Source organism: Eurosta solidaginis, chromosome 2, assembly GCF_040869045.1.
Source record: "Eurosta solidaginis isolate ZX-2024a chromosome 2, ASM4086904v1, whole genome shotgun sequence".
NCBI lineage: Eukaryota > Metazoa > Arthropoda > Insecta > Diptera > Tephritidae > Eurosta > Eurosta solidaginis.
The window spans coordinates 281,019,052-281,041,029 of NC_090320.1; the positions used below are offsets into that span (position 1 = coordinate 281,019,052).

Consider the following 21,978-nt stretch of genomic DNA (forward strand, 5'->3'; position numbering starts at 1 on the left):
TCATGAGCTGCAATAGCGCAGTGAACATGTTTAGCGCTTAGACGAAGTAGATGCTGTCATGAAATAAAGAATTGACACATACGCGCCTTGGCAGCCACATCACTGTCGACGATTACAAATTTGAGACTGAAGGACCTTGTCTATCTGAGCACCAGCATTAACTGCGCTGCGTAGACAATGCCAGACTTTATATTGAGGAGATAATTGAAAGTAAAGTCCCTTTTCGAGGAACAAAAATTACGTACTACAAGCCTCATCATATCTATCCTGATGTACGTCTCGGATAAAGCAATGTGTCGAGAAAATATGGGATGGCATTTGAAGTATCCGAATGAAAAATATTTATGGTTCTCCGTGGTGCCAGCGGCGTGTATCGAAGAAGGTTTAATTATGGGCCTAACGTAAATGCAAACAAAGCCCGAAGGCATTGCTGGCTACGTCGTGTTATGCGAATGGTAGCAGAGGCAAAGGGGAAGCCTTAACTGAGTTGGGAGGGGCAGGTGATGATAGACTCAATCTCTCTTGATGTTTCTAATTGGCGTCAGTTTTCGCGAAAGCTGGAGTCATTTCTTATCCTAAGGTTGTTTAGATCCAAACATATTTCGGGTGTCAGCTGAGTAGCACACACTTACCAGGTAAATATTCACTACAATTTATCAAATGCATACCGATGACTATATACGACAAAATCCCAAATTTTTTTTTGTGTAGACTTTGCTTAGAATCGATTTTTTTTTCATCTCTAAAAATGTCAAATGGAAAAAATTAGTTGAAAAAAAGTTTTTCAACAGAACACACGCAATTTTTGTATAGATTTGATTATTTTTGAAAATTTTTTAACGAATTTTTATACAAAAGCTACATAAAATTCGAGAATAAATAAGGGGTTGTAAGAGGAATAAATAAGGAAGAAGTGATCAATGGACAGTGGAGAAAAAAATGTTTTACGTTTACGCAAATTATTTGGCGTTTCGCGCACCATACAAAAACATACGGCCCGGCGTCTCAGCGTTACCGATCATGAACGTGAAGAAAACGAACGCAAAAGATTGCAACTACTCAAAGAATATCGTCAGCAGCGCATTTCTTCGTTGGGTGCTAATCAGCGTTACGTAATCGAAATTGCAGCCGATTTATTAAATGTCGATATGGACGAGATGATAATGGGCTTAGTGGACGATCAATCGTTTGTCGAACTCCTCAACGGTATGTTTGAGGATCGCGGCCCACGCGCTTGCATGCTGACCTATTCAACGCAACGCGGATATCCACCCGAATCGGGCCGCTATCAGGATAAGCTGAAAAATGCCGATGTAAAACGTGCTACCTGCTTGAAAAGTGATTATGTAAAAATGAAAGGCTCATGGGTTATTGTGTATCGCAATAATAATAATAAATCAATAGAAAATCGTACAGTCTCGGATGATGTAGCAATCTTTCGTTGGGTTGCCGAAGACGGTAATTGTTTGTTGGTGATTAAAGAGTTTATGAAACGGGTGTTGACTGCCTCGTTGGAGGTGCTCACTGATTTCGGTGTCGCAGAGCCAGAACAAAAGCGCAAATTCTTTCATATACTTAATATGTATAATATATTTCTGCAATCTTCGGAGGCCACTGTGGCGACTCGTGTCAATTTCGAGGTCTCACATGAGCTATATAAGGGTTTACTTTTGGTGAAATTTCAAATTGAGGCAAGCGCTAAAGATGTGGGACGTGTACGTTTGGTGGAACGCTATTTCGCGCAATGGTTACGTCAAATACAAGGAATTTTGGTTGAAGGCAAGCAGATTTTACGTGATGCGCCAGATGTTGGGCCGCTACAAATGTTGGTTAATTGGCGTCGCCAATTAGCGCGTTACACATTGATTATGGAGTTTGTGTCGTCGGGCGCTTTTAACAATCATAAACAATGTTTGGTCCTATCACGTTCGTCGAAACTCTTGAAGGTGAAATAGGTGTAGGAAAATCCAAGAGCATATAACATAATACTAACTTTCTTATTTCCTTTCTGTCACCAAAAGAAATGGGCTGAGATCGATAACCAAGTGACTCTGGTGCTAAATGAGGCAAAGGATAATGTGCGTTACATATCATCGTTACAGAAGTTTTGGGACCCCTTGTACAGGTAATATGAAAAATATCATTAGTGTGAGAAAAGCAAAAGCTCGGTTTGATTTCCATCCCTGGGATGCAGTTAAGCGCCAATTAATTATGAAAATTAAGCCAATACCTCGGTTAGTTTCTAAATCATACAACTCTGTATACTAAGAATGCGTAAGTCTACTCTCGTCGCTGCGATAACACCAACACTGCCGTCCCGTACCCAAAATGAACTGGTAGGGAGACCACGTAAATTGTACACGTATCTGCGTGCTTATCGATTTACTTCAAGTCTGTGTCGACTTATTCCGGGAGCGCGAGTGATATTGCTCACTTAGCTCTATGCTTTGTCGGTTTATTGTAATTCAGTATTAACTTGACTATAAGGCTAAAACCTATTGTTTTTAAGGCTTTAGCCTCAACATCGCTCAGTAGAAAGCAGGGATGTGTATCTGTCTGCTCATTTGATGTTTCGTCCGTTCAAGGGAGGGAAGCATAATGATCTGGGATCTATGGTCCGTCGCCAGAGCTTGTACGTTCTAAGACAGTTTGCAACGTATTCCTACCGCTATTGGCGTTGATGACAAGCGTCCTGGTCTTAAGGGCCTATTACGGTACACAACTCAACTTGGTTGGGTTGTAATTAAAACAACTCAACTTTCAGACAACTCAACTCCTGTTTGGTATTACGAATTACAACTTATTTCAGTTGAAGTTGAATTGGTGCTGCCAAGCTAAGAAAGTGATGATTTGACAGATAAATGAACAGCTGATCAATTTGTGGCAGAAATTTAAGCATTTTCAAATGTGATTTTTTTTATTAATGTTATATGAAATCTATTTTAAACTGGCGAAAATGTTGGTGATTGACATGTCGCGAATACGGAAACATTTGCGTGATCATTCCAACCCCTTGGAACTACCAAGCACCAAGTAAGAAAATGTTTAAGTGACAAATAATGAGCTTCATATGAAGTTATTTTGCAGATTGGAAAGGAAGCATTTTACTCAGTACTAAACAAAATTAAGAACCATTTCCGCATACGCGTTCGTATTTTAAAATTATGCGCCACACTCCGATTCCTTGCTGACGGCAGCTATCAAATATGCTGTGGAAATGATTTTGGTGTTGGACTGGTATTAGATATAATTGAGAAGCGTATTTGTGCGAAGTAGATTAAAACCCTAACAGAAAAAACTGTATTTAACTCAAATAGGATTCCCAGGAGTAGTGATTAGTATCAATGGGACTCGCATAATTTCACCTATTTTGGCTGCATCCAAACTGCGACCAGCCTCGTCCAACTATGGAATATCAATAAAGTCAAAAAGTTATTCAATGTAATTCGTTTAAACGTTGGTTTTTCTAGAAATGTGTACAAAATTGTTTATTATTGTTTGATTAAAAAATGTGTAACTACCGGCCTTAAATTTTTTGTTTTTTTGGTAACGTTTTATAAGCCCGTGCACCATCTAACTCTTATCAAAGGTGGTATCAAAAGACGGGTTTCCATCTCCGTTTTTAGGATTCGAAAGCGAAAATTAAAAATTTTATTTCTTTCGAAAGATATTTACAAAGACCCACAAAATGGCCCGAGAGGGTCCGAAATATGAGGCCCGGTCCACAGTTTTTTTGCAAAGAACATCTTTCTGCGTTGGCAGCCTTTGGCCGCGATTCGTAAAAATAATCCTGGTTGGGTCCAACACCTTTCTGCATTGCTGTATACAAAAAATCTGGCAAAATACAACAACCACATGAAATTAGATTTTATTAGAATTAATGTTTGTGGTAATTCTTTACGACAGCATGACACTGCTAATACGTGTCCAAAAATATCGAGAGAGGTATTAAACGACGCGTCTTGACATCAGTATTAATAATCCGAAGGCGGAAAATACAAATTTTAACTCGTTCAAAAGATATTAAACACAAACCGAAAAAAGACAACAACATTACAACAACCACATTAAAATCGCCAACTTCAACTGAAAATATCTCCGGACAGAGATAAAATGTTTATTTTCCGCCTTCGGTTCTCGAGATTAATACGCGTCTTTTGGAACCTCTCTCGATATTTTTGGACGCGTATTAGCAGTGTCATGCTGTCGTAAAGAATTACAATTTTTGTTTTCGGATTCTTAAATCGGAGGTCGAAACGTGTCTTTTGACCTTGAAAATTTTTGTTAAAAATTAGGTGGTGAACCGTCTTCTAAAACGTAACATTTTTTCAAAACAACTGCAAAATTGTATGAGACAACTGCTAGTAAGCAGTTGTAAGATTTTGACGTCTTTGACAACTACACCAACACAAGGTTGTAAACGGCAATGCCACAAAAAGTTGTAAGGCTAGACAACTCAACCGAAATTTTTTTTGACAGGTTGAGTTGTAATCTGTAATACCAAATTGCGAAATTTCAACCCAACCAGAGTTGAGTTGTAAACGGTAATAGGGGCATTAATGTAACGCTAATTACCATGAGTAATGACTTCGGAGGGTTATCTCGGATAACCCTAATCAAAACTTCCGGTATAGATGCAGCGCGGCTGGCATCGCCCGAAAGGTAAGGATGAAGCGGCTGCCGCGGAGGAACATTTAGGCCAGTGTGATACCACGAAGACACTATTACCTCTCTCTTTCTAACCACTTCTTTCAACTAGGGTTCGTATGTTTTGCTGTGAAAAAGCACCCGATGTCGAGTCATCTAACGTATTAGGTAACGTACCTCTCGACTAATGAGACTTTACTGCTGCTGGGGACTGATTCCAGGATCCCTGCAAGTGTGCTCATATATGTTTAGTAGTAAGAGTAGGCAGTCCATAGACAGTCCGTCACGCTTTAACCTGATTACATTTTTCGTACATGATGGGTTCTATTGCGGAGTATATATGGATTATGCAACAAGATTTTATCTACCGACGGTCGCGTCATATGTAGGATGAAGAGCAACCCATGTTCGCGGACCTGATCAAAAAGCATTTAACTAATGAACAAAACGGCTTTCCGTTTCGGGTTTCTGATGATGTGATGAGTGAGGCTCCGTTGTTCGGTTATCTTCAAACCAAATTTTATAAAAAAACGGAAAATCGTTCCAATAAAGATCTTCAAAATCTTTCCCATTTATTCAGGAAGGGGTTGAAGTCATCTAAATATTTCGTACATCCGAGTGAATCCTTTACATTTTTATTTCCTTTGTATAGATCTGCGCCAGATGAAATTATTAGCAGCTTACCAGGTTTGATGGTGGCAATACGTAATGTCTCAAAGACGGCTCATTACTTCAACACACCAAGCAATGTGACTGGTCTCTTTGTGAAGATCTCAAATCAAATAACATTGACAAGTCGTCGATATTTAACTGACGGAGGACGCAAAGTCATCTGGTCTTTATCTCCAGATATCGTTATAGCGCGTATAAATAAATGTAATGAAATTATGGAATATTACAAATCAATTTATTTACAAACAGTTGAAGATATGTCATATGCGAATGAGAATCCCTGGGTTGTCTCAAAGGTCTTCATTTTTACATGCTTGGAGAAATTTCAAACGCGCTTAGAAAAGGTGGGTAGGATCTATAAACTTTTTTCTTGTGATTGGCCTAAAAACGTATCAGTAATACTATCTTCTTTTTTGCTCCTCCTCATCGCCAACAGATCAGGGATATATTTAATACTGAGCTAACTTACTCGGTATTGGACGTGATCAGCATAAATGGCATGGAAAAGTTTAATGCACAAATTAAGGGCGCACGTAGTACGATCGCTTCCAAGCGCTATGATCCACTTGACTATCGTATTGAGTTATTTAACAAAGATTACGATGACTTTGTCAAAGAGGTCGAACAAGCTGAAGTGGGCATGCAACAATTCGTCAAACAACAGATTGCTGATGTGCCCATTGCTGAATCGGTAATATTGATATTGCAACGTTTTGAACGTTTGGGTTTGGAATGTTTATGCTTGGATCGGCGTTATTTAGAGGTAGCTGAAATGTTGGAAAAGGAAATGTTTCTACTCAAAGATGTTTATAACGAAGAACGTGGTAGTCCATTTATTGCACGCAATATGCCACCTGTTGCGGGGCGCATCACTTGGATACGCTCCATTTTTAAGAAAATTGATGAGCCCATGAAGGTTTTGAGATATCGTCAATGTGTATTGGCTCATAAAAAAGCTCAACGAACTGTGCGCTATTACAATTATATGAATGGTATTATATGTCATTATGAGATGACCTATCACAAAGCTTGGTTTGATTATGCTGAAGAGGTGCGGTGCTTATTGAATTCGCCCATTTTGTTATGCCAAAAAGAATCAGCTGTATATACAGTAAATTTGGATCCAGCCATTAAACAGTTAATCAAGGAAACTGAATGGATGTGGAAGTTAAAATTAGGTGAGGCTTTAAATCAACACCAGAATTAAAAAAATAGGAGATCTAGGCCAAGTTTTTCTTCCAATTTTCATCGCTCTCCTTTTTAATTTTTCCAACAAGTTGGCGCGACGGGATCTACATGTTTTATGAGGACTTAACGGGAGCTGCAAGGTAGATGAATTCTCACTGAGAAGCCGTTCATGGCAGAAATACACTCAAAGTGTTTGCCAAACCACTGCCGAGGGGCGAACGGGCTTAGAAAAACATTTTTTTAATTGAAAACACTTTTTTCTAAATTTTTGATATTGATTTATAAGGGACCTGTTATTGGCGGAATTAAGTATGAAATATGTTTCCAAGTCCATAGAAAATACGACGGCATGAGTTAGCTTCTGATGGTTTACGCCATAATTTGTTGGTGGTATTTAAGTCAGGCACACACACGCCATAACGAAAAGTTTTAACTGATCGGGATGATGGGGAGATGAGTGGTAGATGACTACGTCGTCGGTTCAGAGTAAGAGTAGAAGCGGCCAAATAAAGTCGGTCGAAAGTGCTAAAGCTGACGGTAGAATGGGTGGTGAGCCGATGAACGGAAGGTTGAAGGTAAAATCGGAGAACGGAAACGACCATTGGTCTATTGTGCCCTCACCACATTCACAGCACCTGATCCAAGCCGACTTAGCACTACGACTTGAGATTGCGACGCGTTTCACGGAGGATATGCTCCCCTCCGCCGTCTAGGCTTACCGATCACAAAACCGGCATGTGTCACTCGATTGTTATGCATCTGGCTGTTGAATCTGCAATTTTCCGTAAGAACACGTGTTACAAATCTTAGGTTATTTTTGAAAGGCCTATGATTGCCCTATAGCGATTTGTACATTGCGTCAGCGTTCATCTCTCTCGTTTCTAGGAATACATGCCCTTAATTTCGTGTGGGCCAACTGACAAAAGCGGCTGAGAATTTCTGCCTCTCTTGCCAGGCTGCCCGCCCCCGCACATTGACCTTCACTCCGCTATAGTTGGTTCAGATTTTCCACGTAGTGCAAGACTAGTGCTTATTTCGAACGCCGAAACTGCCTTGAGTGCGGCTTGACTGTCGCTAATTAAGGCGATGGTTTCCTTGCAATATCCGCGTTGTAGGTTCAGACAAGCCTCATGATTTGTATGTTAGACATTTGCATTCCATTATGGACTTCATGGCCCTAGTTGAAATGTGGCCAAAGTGTTGCTTCCATGAGAGCTTGGTGTCAAAGGTGACCCCACCCCATGTTCCAGTGCCACGCCATCTATGGTTATTGTTCTTATCGCTGGAAGGACTCTTCTTCTGGTAGATGTTGGCCATCTTTGATGGGTTGATGTTAGCTGGCGCACAATCTCCTTGTTATATCACCCGCGTAACCTTGGCACCTGAAACCATCGTGTGCAGTAGAGCGCCTATTCATCTTTAGTAACGTCCCTTAATTCCTATTCTCAGCAGTGGTATATTTTCGCTCTTGTAAGACGTATTGTAGAGTTCATCTTTGATCTCAAGAAGAGTACAGAGAATTTTTTCCTCGAATTCGAACGCCTTCTGTATTTTGGTCGACAGTTGATAGAGATGTGTCCGTGAAACTGGCACCTCTTTAGGTGTGCTGGCTTTGATGGGAGGACCAGCTTGAAGGTCTTCGGTTGTGAGTAGTCCTTTTGTACTATTTTTGGCATAGATAAAATGTTTGGTCTGGATTTAATTCCATTGCATTTTCGGATGGTTGGTGATTAAATGTTGAACGTAGTTGAAGGTAGATTGTGGATGATACTTGGCCGGCGGAATCGCTGACAAAGTTACAACTAGTTTTACAACGGCTGAGCTGTTGAACGACGGACCGCTGGATGATTGATACAGATGACAGCAGGTGAACAGGGGAGGGTCGGCAGGTGTATTGTAAAACGGCTAGTGGATGTTTGATCTTTGTTAAGTGCAAATATTTGTACTTAAGTAATAGTCATGATAAGCTATTTGAGAAGTTAACGCACTCGTGGTACGCGATTGCCTAGCGAATGAAATGCCTGCAAGTCTTCTCTTGTATTGTGTCAGTGTCTTCTATTGTCTTGTTGATAGCTTTTAGAGTGGAACGGTTTGTAGTTGCACCTAGGGGTGCGACTGTTTGCGTTTACACTGAAGCAGTCTAGGGGCTAGTACTGTACTGAAAGCAGCATTACAAACGCATTAAACATCGTAGGGCTAGATCGGTAAAAACCCGTGTAAGCACTAAGGGTCTATTTACCACACTACTTCAAATAAAACTTCTCTTTTAATTTTCTAATTGCAGAGGTTCCAAATATTGCCAGCGTTATAACATATTGCAAAGATCGAATACTCGAACCAGCCGTTCAACTTAAGGAAGTCATCAAGCGTTACAATCGGTTTCGTCAATCGATCTCGGCTGTTTTTATAAATATCATGCGCTTTCGTTTACAGGAAATCTCGGTTATGTTGAAGCCCGCTCTATCGTCTATTACATGGATTTCAGAGAATCTTGAAGATTTCGTACAGGCACTTGATGATGTAAGCGCGTCAATTTCTTTGGTGATATGCTTCTGCTTTTCTATTTTCTGATATCTCGTTCACCTTTCTTTGCAGAAAGTTGACGATGTTGAGACATTCTATCGCACAGTGGTGAATATTGAAAAAATACGAATACTAAGAGAAATGGAAAATGTAACCGAATTTTTGTATGTTTATCTACCTGAAGAGCCCATCACATCAGATAAATATCTTGATATGAGCAATAATTTGCGTGTGGAGCTTGGTATGTCTTCCAATTGTCATATTGTAACGAATTTAGGGTATTTCTGCTTATTTGCAACCTTCTTACGTTCGTATCGCTAAACTGTTGAATAAAATACTCCAATAATCTGTATTACAAAATGGTCTTTATTAGACTACTTTGAAAGTACTTCGCAATTAAACTTCGCTTCGAAACTGATAGCGTGCTTAAATCAAACTGATTACAGATTACTCGGCTTTCGCTGCTTTTATACTCTGTGCGCAAATGTCTAGACGTTTCTTCTGCTAGAATTTTATACTTGGTTACCAGCTATATGCTACCAGCTATAAACTACAGATAAACGTTTATAGCCTCTCGCATAGCCATATGCGCGTGTATATGTGAGTACTACTTCCACCGATGACTACATCTGTATGTAAGTTATCTCTTCGTTGCCTTGTATGTATGTGGGTAAATGATGATTAATTTGTTTATGTAGCTTGCTTAATGTTTCTGTTGTTGTGCCTTTATTTAATAACCTTAGAGATGGTAATATTCGTCACAATATTATCTTCTAAAAATTACTTAAACATTTTCTATCTCGTTCGCAGAGGCCATCATTGAACGCAACTCGGTCTGCATTGAACGTGCCGTTATCGATTTGATTAATATGTTTGTCGACATATTGGATTTCGGTCCTACCGATTCGAAAGGACGGCGGGTTTTTCAATTACCGCCTGAGAAAATTAATGATAGTAATTGGCGCGCTGAGGGTAATTATCCGATTGACAAATGGGATTGGATACAATTTCAAAAGATCTATCGTACCATTTATTTGGTACCCGATGATGTACTCAAAACTTTACAAATGCGTAATTACGAGGGCATACGTTACGAGTTGAATCATTTACGTAATGATTGTATGGATTTATTTTCGTATTATAATTCGAAAATGATTTTGTCATTGGTGCAATGTTCGAAACGTTCTTTGGATTTCGTGCGTCATAAAATATTGAGGTGAGTTTGTCGTTGTTAAGTGAGGTGAGTTTGTCGTTGTTTAGTGTAAAGTTGACTGCTTTTACCTTTGTCGCCGTTTGCAATCAGTACATAATCCTCGTGTTCCATATGGAACACATTGTTGTTGCATTTGAATGTTAAATCTCTATCTGTATCTGACTCATGTGCCATTGGAACACGAGGAATGTGTAATATGTTGATCAGCCCCATTATCTATAGATTTGTTGAAAAGGGTTTCTTGTATGATGTTACCTAGTCGCTTAGGAATATCTTCAAATTATCCGTAGCAGTTTTAAAGTCTACAGCTGAATTTGTACTTGTAGCTTACTTTGTAGTGGGTGCCTCCATAACAGAAATACTATATTTTCCAGCAGTTGAACTACAGCTAGCGGGCATCGTTGTGTGGTGGTAGTGCGCTCCGCCTACCCCACCGAAGCTCCTGAGTTCAAGTCCCGGGCAAAGAAAACGTTTTTTTGCAGCTGCCGTTCGGAGTCGGCTTAAAACTTGAAGGGGTTCGTCCCAGCAATTTGGCCTAGCGCATCGTATTTATTTAAAAATCTTTTTTTACCTAAGCTTTCTTCTCCATATGGAAGTCTCCACTACGGTCATTTGAATGCCAAATACAACCATATAATCTATCATTATTATAGACACCAGTCAGACGTCACACAAGATAATTAACTTGATTGACTCTTCTGCCTACATGTGCCAGAAGTCTTCAATCGCTGATGATCTGCCTGCTTATACTTTCGATGTATGCAATAGTCTTGCATATGTAACGTTACCACCAACTGTAACATGGCTTCATCAGGATTATGCTTGCGGCGTCAACGCAGTTGCGAAGGGAAGTACGCTAACCAATAAGAGTTTGGCAGCATCTTTAACGAAAGTAAGCAAAAAGAATATTTTTTTAGTACATTCACCTGAGATTTCTTTTATGGATGAGAGGTTTTTAAGGCTGAAATATGAACGCACACTTTTTTGGCTTATATTTCATTTAATATCTTTTTGCACAGTACCGTAATTTTAGCCTCTCGCGCGTTCCTCTGACTCCAGTCTTGCTTTGTCGCTTAATGTGGCTTTCAGTAGCACCGCTTTTTAGTCTTTCGTAGCATTACAACGCTATTCATATAGTTAAAACCACATACGGCCCTACTGTAACACTAGTGTGTCCGGATATTGGGCGTGAACGAACCTAGTTCCAAAATCCCTCCTTCTGCCAGACACAGGCATCAACCGCCACCGTACCTACGGGACCAGGCTACCATATAAATTACTTGGGTTCATTTCCACCAACCCTCCACTTATAACCTTCGGCTATCGTTTGCTTGGAAATCGATCCCCCGAATCATATGCGGCTTGCCAAGGTTCGATTTCACCAACTACCGGTTACTTATAAATCGATCCACCGATTCAGCATATCTATCCACCGATTTGTCGACAGCGACTCGCCGGATATCGATTTCGTCAACCATCGGTAGCTTGGAAATCGATCCACATCTTCATCGGGTGTGGCCATCATATCCCCAAGACATCAACGCCACAAGTCGCCTGGCCGAGCATCATAACCACCTCTACTGGTGATAGGACACAAGTCCATTGGAAACCTAGTTACAGCTCACCGATTTCGCCGCCAACTGTAAGGAGCCCGTCAACATATATACTGTTTCCCGTGTTTCGCCGCCTTTCCACCGACTCCAACGACAGCCGGACGCTGTCCATCGACACTAAGGCTGACAACCCCTCTATCAATCACCGGTTGGTTACAGTTCCCCGTCAATATTGCAACTAGGTACAACTCTTCGCTACGATGTAGCTGGATAGGGTACTCAGAATATACCCGCCGCAGATATACCTGTAGTAAGAGGCGACTAAAATACCAAATTGATTCAAGGAGTTGCCAGTGCAATATATAGCTTCTCCAACCGATTGTCAACGTCACCTTCCTGTGGCGAATCCTGTTTCTTTAAGAGCCGAGACTCTGGCGACCCCAAGTTCCTCATGGATCTAAGTGGTGGGAGGGCGGTATGGCCTAGAAGGTTTGATGTGGTCATACCAAATCGTTCACGAGATGGTCGGACTAGTACCTTAATGGTGCTGGTTACCAAAGCGTACCGGATCTGCATCCGACAAAGCACCATCAGCATCGATAATAATCCCCAAGGCCTTCGGGGAGTGTCCTTATTGCTACAACAACAACATGTATGTGTGTGTGTACGTTTTGGACCAAATACCGCCGTGTAGTTATTTAGAAAGTTTTATATATGAGTGTTTATTTAATTAATGAAATAAGTTAATTGTTACATTTTAAAGTTAATACTATGTACAAACACACCAAATTTGCAATTTATGCCATTTGGGCAATTTATTACGCTATTTATCATATAGTAAATTGTAATAATAAATTGGCGATTTAAAAAGAATTGCGTAATAAATTGTTTCAAACTGCAAATGCAACCTTGTAAAGTGTGTTTATTGAGTAGATTTAAACGTCAGTTACGCATGGCTTATAGTTGGTTGGCTCATCTCATCAGCTGTTTTAATTTGTTTCATTTTACTGCAGAAAGGATTGTCAAAAAAGATGGCAAACTCAAAATGAAACCAAAATATTGAACACATTTTCTTACAACACCCAAAAATTATAGTGTTGATTCCATTCCATTCGCCGAATACTAACACGCACATTTTGACAGTCTGAACAAAGGTATGCTGTTGCTGTAGAGATGAGCCAACCAGCTATCAAATTACTATTGTGTAAGCTAAATTGAGTTGTATGAACACCACTCAATTTAAATTGAAATTTCCTCAATTTATTTATCTGTTTGAACATAGTATAATGCGTCAAAGTATATCAATTGAAAGATAAAAAAGTAATAAAGAAGAAGATAAAGAATGTTGTATATATAAATAATTTATTGTCGTGGCGCTGCCATCTCGTTTCATACATAACATTTTTCCCTCCTCTGCAAGGTCTAAGGTGAGTATCCGTCAGGTGCCCTTCTCTGTCTGGTTGATCGCCGTGGAATTTGAGCTATGCTACTTGTGTCGGGTGTTGTATGCGGTGTCGATGTAGGATTTTGTCCTATTGTACTATTGGCCGAAGCAAAGCCTTCAAAATCTTCCGATCCCCAAGATTCGTTTTGCTCCGTTTCAGTAACCACCGGTTGCGTTATTGCTTCAGTGCTATCTACTTCAGCTGATGCCTCGGTTTGATTAGTGTTGTCTTCGGTTGACAGCCTCGCCTTGTAATAATCAACTTCCCGAGCTGTTTTATCAGGTCCAACCGGGGCTTTGCATATTTGGTCCACATGCCGTTTTACACTTTTCCCATTGAAGAGTATTTCATAGTGCAGATCACCTAGACGTGCGTTTATGGTTCCCCTGAGCCACTTACAAATTCGTGGATTTCCAGACAAAAAGTAAACATTTTGATTTGGTTCAAACTCTCTAATAGTTTTCTTGGACTTTACGTATTGCTTCTCTTCTACCTTCTTTGAAATTTCCTCTGGTCGAATCAGATTCAACCTTGTGCGCAACTCTCGCCCCATAAATAGTAGTGCTGGTGATGACCCTGTGGTTGCATGCGGTGCGTTTTTGTATTGCCTCAAAAATTCATTCAAATTTGTCTTTAATGAACTACTCGTAGTACCCATCGCTTTCAATGCTTTCTTGACTGTTTGTACGCTACGCTCTGCTTGTCCGTTAGTTGCTGGGTGATACGGCGCTGAATATTTGTGATATTTAACACCAACTGCTGTCAGAAAGTTGTTAAATTCTGCAGAAGTGAAATTTGTTCCATTATCAGAAACGAAATTTAGCGGCACGCCGTAAGCCGCAAACACTTCGTCCAACAGCGCAATTGTCGCCGTTGCTGTTATAGATTTAGTAACTCTCACTTCTAACCACTTACTGTATGCGTTCGAGATTACCAGCAACATCGCTCCCTCGAAAGGGTCGCATAGTCGATATGAATACGTTCCCATGGTCCCTTGGGGTATTCCCAATGATGATCCTCACGCACATGCATCACATTGGTTCGCAATATTCTCGATATCATTGTCTGTGCCCGGCCAGTATATGAATGAGCGAGCAATCCCTTTCATCTTAACAATTCCTAAATGCCCCGCGTGTAAATTGTCAAGCAGTTTGTTTCGATATTTTGGTGGAATAACAACACGATGTTCGAACGTCAAACATCCGGAGGACAACTTATAATTGACTTCTGGGGATTTGTAACCTGCCCTTTTCAAGCACTGGCCACTCTCCAGTAGTTTAATTATTTTACCCATTCGTTCATCTTTTCTGGACTCTCTTGCTATGTGTTCTGAACTTAGTGGTAATTGGTTGATTTGGCGAATCATGAAGTGGTCGAACTTCGTCTAGATTCGTCATGGCTGTCTGCTGCAACTGCTTAATTTGTAATCACTTCGGTGGCCGAAAGTGGGCGCGTGAAAGATAGTCGGCATTCGCGTTCGCCTTTGAGCTCTTGTACACTACCTGGAAATCAAATCTGCTTAAAAAGTCTGCGTAGTTCGCTATTCTACTTATGCATAATACTGGAAGCGATTTGTCAGGTTGTAATATTTGTGATAATGGCTTATGATCAGTGATTAGTGTCCATTGACGCGCGTATAAATATTTGAAAAATTTCTGAACCGCCCACACAATTGCCAATGCCTCTTTGTCAATCTGTGGATAGCGTTGTTCTGTAGCATTCAATGTTCGACTTGCGTATGCAATTGGTCGTTCGGCCCCGTTCTCTAAACGGTGTGAAATCACGGCTCCTAATCCTGTTGGACTCGCGTCTGTTGCCGGTAGTACAGGTAGTGTTGGGTTGTATGGCATCAGCACTTGAGGTGAAACCAACGTCTCTTTCAATAGGGCAAACGCTGCGTTTGCCTCCTTAGTCCAGTAAAATTTCTCGCTTTTCAGCATATCCCGCAATGGCCGTGCACTTGTGGCCAAATCTGGAATAAATGCGCTATAATACGTGGTTTTTCCTAAAAACAGCTGTAACTCTTCGAAAGTCGTTGGCTTCGGAGCGTTTAGTACCGCTTCAATGTGTTTTTCGGATTTATGTACGCCCTGTTCGTCGATGCGGTGGCCAAGGAACTCCACCGATGGTGTCACAAAGACACACTTTGACTTGTTCAAATGCAAACCATGTGATTTAATGCGATTTAGTGTCGTTTCCAAAACTATCAATAGCTGCTCGCAGTTTTCAGCAAACACCAATATATCATCAAAAAAATTTAAAACATTTGGGACTCCCTGTAACACAGTCTCCATTTTTCTTTGCCAGATAGCTGGAATATTTGCTGCTCCATATACCGCACGAGTAGGTCGTATTAACCCATGCGTCACTGTATTTAATGTCAATACATGCGCAAACTCATCGTCAATTGTTAAATGCGTATATGCATCTGTTATATCTAAGTGACAAAATATTGTAGCGTTTTTCATTTTATTAAACAAATCTTCTGCTTTTGGAATCGGATGTTCGTCAATGATCATTTTTGGATTGGGCTTATAATTACCGGTAATGCGAATACCCCAATTCTTTTTTGCTACTACGTGTGTTGTTGAGGCCCATTCTGAATGCTCCACTCTCTTGTAAAAACCTGACTGAATTTTACGATCTATTTCCTGGGCATACTCCTCTCTCAGCGCCATCGGTACATCGCGCGCTCGCGCGAAATCTGGTGTTGCTCCAGCTTTGAGCTTTACTTTTGCAGGTGGCCCACTCAACTTCGCAACTGTCGTACTGAAGATGTCCTCAAAACGTGTAATGAGATGTTGGTGGAAATGTTGTTGGTATATTGATAGTTTTGATGCTGTTGAATTTATAGCATTGATTCGGTTAGACGATGAAAACAGTTTAGTGAAGTTTATTTCTCGTGCGAATTGCGATATCCATTCTCGGCCGCAAAGTGTATCACAATCTCCTTGAACGACATACAAATTAAGTCGTCGTGAAGTTTTCCCCATTGTCGCAGTTACTACGACCCGTCCAATGCAGTTCACCTTGTGGCCCGTATAGCTTGTAAATCGTCGATCTGCCTTTAACAACCTAAAATTTGGTTTAATCGAACGCAACGTTTTGCAATTCATTACTGCACATGGTGCACCCGTATCTAATTCCATCTGAATTTGTTTCCCATCTATATATATAGGAATCATTTTTCTATCTACTGCATTGCATGCATTAACACTGTTTAGTTTTTGAACTGATTCACATTCATCCTCTGAAATCTGATCTAATTTGGTCTTGCACACTTTGGCGATGTGGCCCACTCTTAAATTTGCAGCCTTTTCTAAGGTGCTGCCCCCCACATCCGTAACAATTGGACCCTTTCTCTTTTTCCCTCTGCATCGGTTTTTCGCCACTCAGGTTTTTCGAATTTGTATTTCTTTTTGTTTTAACTGGTGCGTATCCCAGTTTATACGTTGGCTCGCTTGTTTGTATCACCTCTGTGCACTTTAGGTCTGTTGTGGCGTTTTGTGTTAATTCGATTGTATGCGCAATTTCGTATGCTTCAGCAAAATTTTTTGGTTTCTTTGAAATAACTTCATTACAAATAACTTGTGATTCTACGCCATACAACAATTGCTCTAGTAGCATTCTATCTAAGAATTCTCCATACTGTTGTTGTTGTTGTTGTAGCAATGCTCGCCCCACCTAATAGCCGCGACCGATCACAAATTATCATCAATATCCTCTAACGGGAGTCCAAGGAAACTTGCCGTTTCAACGGGGGTGGACCATAAGGAAAGGGGTGTTAGAGGCGTTGGTTCCACATTACAATTAAAGAGATGGTTGGTGTCATGTGGGGACAAATTGCAAGCAGGGCATACATTTTGTATGTCGGGGTTGATTCTGGATAGGTAAGAGTTTAACCTGTTACAGTATCCAGAACGAAGTTGAGCAAGAGTGACACGCGTTTCCCTGGGGAGTATGCGTTCCTCTTCTGCGAGTTCTGGATATTTTTCTTCAAGTACTGGATTCACCGGGCAATTCCCGACATAAAGGTCCGACGCCTGTCTATGGAGTTCACCAAGGACCTGCTTGTGTTTTTCCGCTTCATACGGCTGGGTTCTCAGGTGCCGTATTTCCTCAAAATGCTTACGGAGATGACTCCTTAGGCCCCTAGGCGGTGCTGGTTCGTCAATTGGGATGCCCAGGTTTCTGGGTATTCAACAGAAACTGTTTGGTCAGCATCTCATTTCTCTCCCTGATGGGGAGTATTCTCGCCTCATTATGCAGATGGTGTTCTGGGGACATAAGAAGACAGCCCGTGGCGATTCTGAGAGCAGTATTTTGGCAGGCCTGTAGTTTCTTCCAGTGGGTGGTTTTTAGGCTTGGCAACCATATGGGTGACGCGTAGCACGTAATCGGCTAGCTAATTGCTTTGTATGTTGTCAAGAGCGTTTCTTTATCTTTTCCCCAGGTACTGCCAGCAAGGGATTTGAGGATTTTATTACGGCTCTGAATTCTTGGAACAATTGCGGTTGCGTGCGCACCAAAATGTAGATCCTGATCAAACGTCACACCCAAGATTTTGGGGTGTAGGACAGTCGGTAGCGTAGTGCCATCGACGTGGATGTTCAATATGGTCGACATTTGGGGCGTCCATGTTGTAAATAAGGTCGCGGAAGATTTAGTCGGTGACAATGCCAGGTTTCGCGAGGCGAAAAAACTGGAGAGATCAGGGAGATAGCCGTTTATTTTATTGCATAGCTCATCGATCTTTGGGCCTGGGCCTGTGGCCATTATTGTGCAGTCATCGGCGTAGGAAACGATTGTGACTCCTTCCGGTGGTGAAGGTAGCTTAGATATGTAGAAATTAAACAAAAGCGGGGATAGGACACCACCCTGTGGCACCCCTTGTTTAATTCTCCTTTGTTTTGATGTTTCGTTTCTGAATTGCACCGATGCCTGCCGACCACCCAGATAATTTGCGGTCCACCTTTTAAGACATGGGGGAAGGGTAAACCCTTCCAGGTCTTGCAGTAACGAGCCATGGTTGACCGTATCAAAAGCTTTTGATAGGTCTAACGCTACGAGTACTGTTCTATGGTGGGGATATTGATTCAAACCGCAATTTATCTGGGTGCTAATGACATTTAGCGCGGAGGTAGTGCTATGGAGTTTTCTGAAGCCATGCTGATGAGGGGCTAGCTGCAAATGTGCTTGGAAATTAGGGAGCAAAATGGCTTCAAGCGTCTTTGCCACTTGCGATAGGAGAGATATCGGACGATATGACTCACCTACGTTAGCTGGTTTCCCAGGCTTTAGTAGCGGGACCACCTTGGCCATTTTCCATTTCTCGGGTATGACAAAGGTGGAAAGAGACAGGTTGAAGACATGCGCTAAATATTTGAAACCCTCTTTCCCTAGGTTTTTAAGCATCGGCATGGCTATGCCGTCTGGGCCCACTGCTTTGGATGGTTTAGCGCGACCAATGGCGTCCTCAACCTCTCTAGCGGTGATGGTAATTGGTGACGCGCTGAGTTTGTGTTTATGTGCGTGTCTATTGGCTCTCCGTCTATCTTTGTCGACCGTAGGATGCATTATATATTGTCGGCAGAAAGCGCTCGCGCATTTTTTCGCATCCGACAGCACCTTATCGCCAAAGGCGATGCAAACTTTGTCTTTGTGCTTAGTCGGATTCGATAGGGACTTTACGGTGGACCAAAGTTTACCTACACCGGTAGAGAGGTTACAACCTCTTAGGTGCTCTTCCCATTTCGCCCGCTTGTGTTCGTCCACAAGCAATCTGATGCGTTGGTTTATATCCCTTATTTGGGGGTCGCCTGGATCAAGCTGTCTTATAAGGTCGCGTTCCCTCGCTAAGCTCGCGGCCTCCGCCGGGAAGTGGGGCCGGATTTCGGGAATTCTCCCGGCGGGAATGAAATGTGCCGAGGCGGATTCAATGACCTTACGGAAGGCACGCTCCCCTTGGCGGGCATCAGTCAGGATAGGGAGGGCAGCAAAGCTGCTGTATGTTGCAGATTTATATTCTTCCCACTTTCCTTTTTTGAAGTTTATGAAAGTGCGTTTTTCGGTGACGATGAAGTCGGCGGTACGCTCGAACGAAATAAGTATGGGCAGGTGGTCGGATGCCAATGTTACCATCGGCTGCCAGTTGACGCAGTTTACGAGTTCTGCGCTCACGATTGAGATATCTGGCGAGCTATGACAGCTTCCTACCATACGTGTGGGGGCGTCTCCGTTTATTGTGCAGAACGTCGTTTCGTCTATTTGATCCGCCAACATCTCACCCCTACTGTCCGCCCGCAAGTTTGAATGCCATAGGTCGTGATGGGCATTGAAATCGCCTAAGATAATGCGATTGTTGCCAGTGAGTAAGGCCTCAATATTAGGGCGGTATCCACTGGGGCAACAGGTGACAGGAGGGATGTAGATGTTGATGATTTCTAGATTTGCATCGCCTGACCGGACAGATAGGCCTTGACGTTCTAAGACATTGTCACTGCGGTCGATGACAGGATCAAATATATGATATTGCACAGAGTGGTGTATAATAAACGCGAGGCCGCCTCCATTTCCGCTCTCGCGGTCTTTCCTGTGGACATTATAACCAGAGCAGGTCTACAATGCAGATCTTGCTGTGAGTTTAGTCTCTTGAATCGCAGCAATGCGGAAGTTGTGCCGCTTCATAAAATCGACTATCTCCGTAATCTTCCCAGTTAGTCCATTACAGTTGAACTGCAGAATTCTGAAGTGCATGAGGGGTGACGCCGCCACTCTAGGGGTAAGTGAGGGGTGACAACGCCTAGGTTGTGGAAGGCCAGGACGCAATTGCTGTTGTGGCCTTGGGACTGGGCGCCCTTGGGCAAGCATTGGGGTACCCGGATGATTTGGGTTTGCGACCTGGCAACATGGCGCGATGAAACCCGTCGAGGGGTTGCCGTCGCGGAGACCAGAACATCTAGGAAAGTGGCACCACCCAAGGCAGGAGCTGTATTGAGCGGATGTCGCAAACCTATATATTCTGTGCTGGCAGACGGTGCAAACGGAGGCAGGGATTAAGAGTCTGTTTCCCTGACCTGCACGATTGCTGCCAGAAAAGAGGGGGGGAGAAGAAGACAGGGGCAGGGGCTGATGCTCAGCATTGCTACCAGCTCTACTACGAAGGTAGTAGTTATGAGTGGTATCAGCTGTTTAAGTTGTTGGCGCCGTGGGGCGCGAGCAGCAGCGGGTACTTGTTGTGGCTTGCTGAGCAGCGAAGCTGCTGGAAGGTAGTGGGAATACGCTTAGGCGTAGACTACGGGACGCCCTTGGGCGTGAGCAGCAAGGAGTCACAAAAGATTTATAAAAGTTACGTGGACGTCGGGTTTTGGGATCAAGCCCAGAACATCCTGTCCGATGCAAACATCCCTTGCACGAGACACACTGAACAGAGTATGACCGTCCTAAAAAGATTCTTTTCTGGCAAATGCAGCAAAACCATTTCTCAGGACTGGGGTCAGGAGACGGACCCGGATTGGGTTCGATACCTTCCCGGAGTAAGAGAATATGTAGCAGTCCTTCTGCAAGGAGCTGCTGGGAGGATGACAATTTGTGGGAGGGACGAAACAAATTAAATTCTCCATACTCACAGTATACAGCCGCTTCTCTTAACCGAAGTGCGAACTTGGAAATCGGCTCTCCCTTTTCTTGTTTGTTTTGCCGGAACTTGATACTTTCTGCATACTTATTCCTACAGCCATCAAAATGGCGAATCAAGATATTTTTTATTTCGCTGTAGTTGAGCGAGCCTGGTGTTTTTGGGCTAACAAGAATTTTTAGCGCTGTATTAAGCTCTGCCCCCATGTGTACACGTACGAACTTGTGCTGTTCCGCCTCTGGAACCTTCCTCAACTGTAATGCCCAATCTACACGTGTAAAATAATCCTGTACTGAGGATTTATCTTCTGATGTGTATTCCGTAATACTAAACGGTGGCGGTTTGGGTGACACCGAACGATTTACGTTTGTATTTGCCCCAGCATTCTGTGCAGCCTCCTCCACAGCTCCTCGGATTGCTCCTGCTAGCGCATCCAACACTGTTTTTAAATCCTCCGGTGTAAGGCTCATTTTTAAAATACACTTCTGACACCACTTTTATATATGACTGTTTATTTAATTAATGAAATAAGTTAATTGTTACATTTTAAAGTTAATGCGACAAAGTATATCAATTGAAAGATAAAAAATTAATAAAGAAGATAAAGAATGTTCTGGCAACACAGTTGCCAGATGTATATATAAATAATTTATTGTCGTGGCGCTGCCATCTCGTTTCATACATAACAGAAAGTAAATAGGTTCCTGCCCGACTCCGGTTTGAATGAGTGCTACCCCAGCCTTCGACGAAATCCAACTTACATAGGGTTTGCTTCTTTCTTCTTTTTATCTTACGAAATCAAACCATTTTCCTTATTAGAACGAACTGGCGCACCGATCCGATGAAACCGATACTCTACACAATTATGGATATTGACTTGGAGCTCGGTTGTTCGATTGATCCGAGCTTAGAGGTGATGCAAACACATTTCCATGCTGCAATACAAGTATGTACCGAAATCAATTATTTCATATCCACATGGGGAAGGCAGGCTAAAACTTTGGAACGTGCTTTGAGACGTGTAACTGTCGGTAGGTGAACAGATTTTGCTAGAGTTTTGAGAAACTTTGTTATTTACTTATATGGTATACTTGAAATTCA

At 42.1% G+C, this 21,978-nt stretch overlaps 1 protein-coding gene across 1 annotated transcript in view; it reads left to right on the plus strand.

Annotated features, from left to right (window-relative positions):
- The first annotated feature begins 920 nt into the window (after positions 1–920).
- The window catches only part of kl-3 (dynein heavy chain 8, axonemal kl-3), a 78,136-nt gene continuing 57,078 nt past the window's right edge, over positions 921–21,978 (plus strand). The window contains exons 1-8 of the mRNA XM_067768210.1: positions 921–1,946; positions 2,022–2,125; positions 5,300–5,663; positions 5,756–6,497; positions 8,792–9,027; positions 9,103–9,271; positions 9,841–10,246; positions 21,697–21,908. Of these exons, the coding sequence (XP_067624311.1) occupies positions 921–1,946; positions 2,022–2,125; positions 5,300–5,663; positions 5,756–6,497; positions 8,792–9,027; positions 9,103–9,271; positions 9,841–10,246; positions 21,697–21,908 (3,259 nt within the window). The remainder of the gene's footprint in view (positions 1,947–2,021; positions 2,126–5,299; positions 5,664–5,755; positions 6,498–8,791; positions 9,028–9,102; positions 9,272–9,840; positions 10,247–21,696; positions 21,909–21,978) is intronic.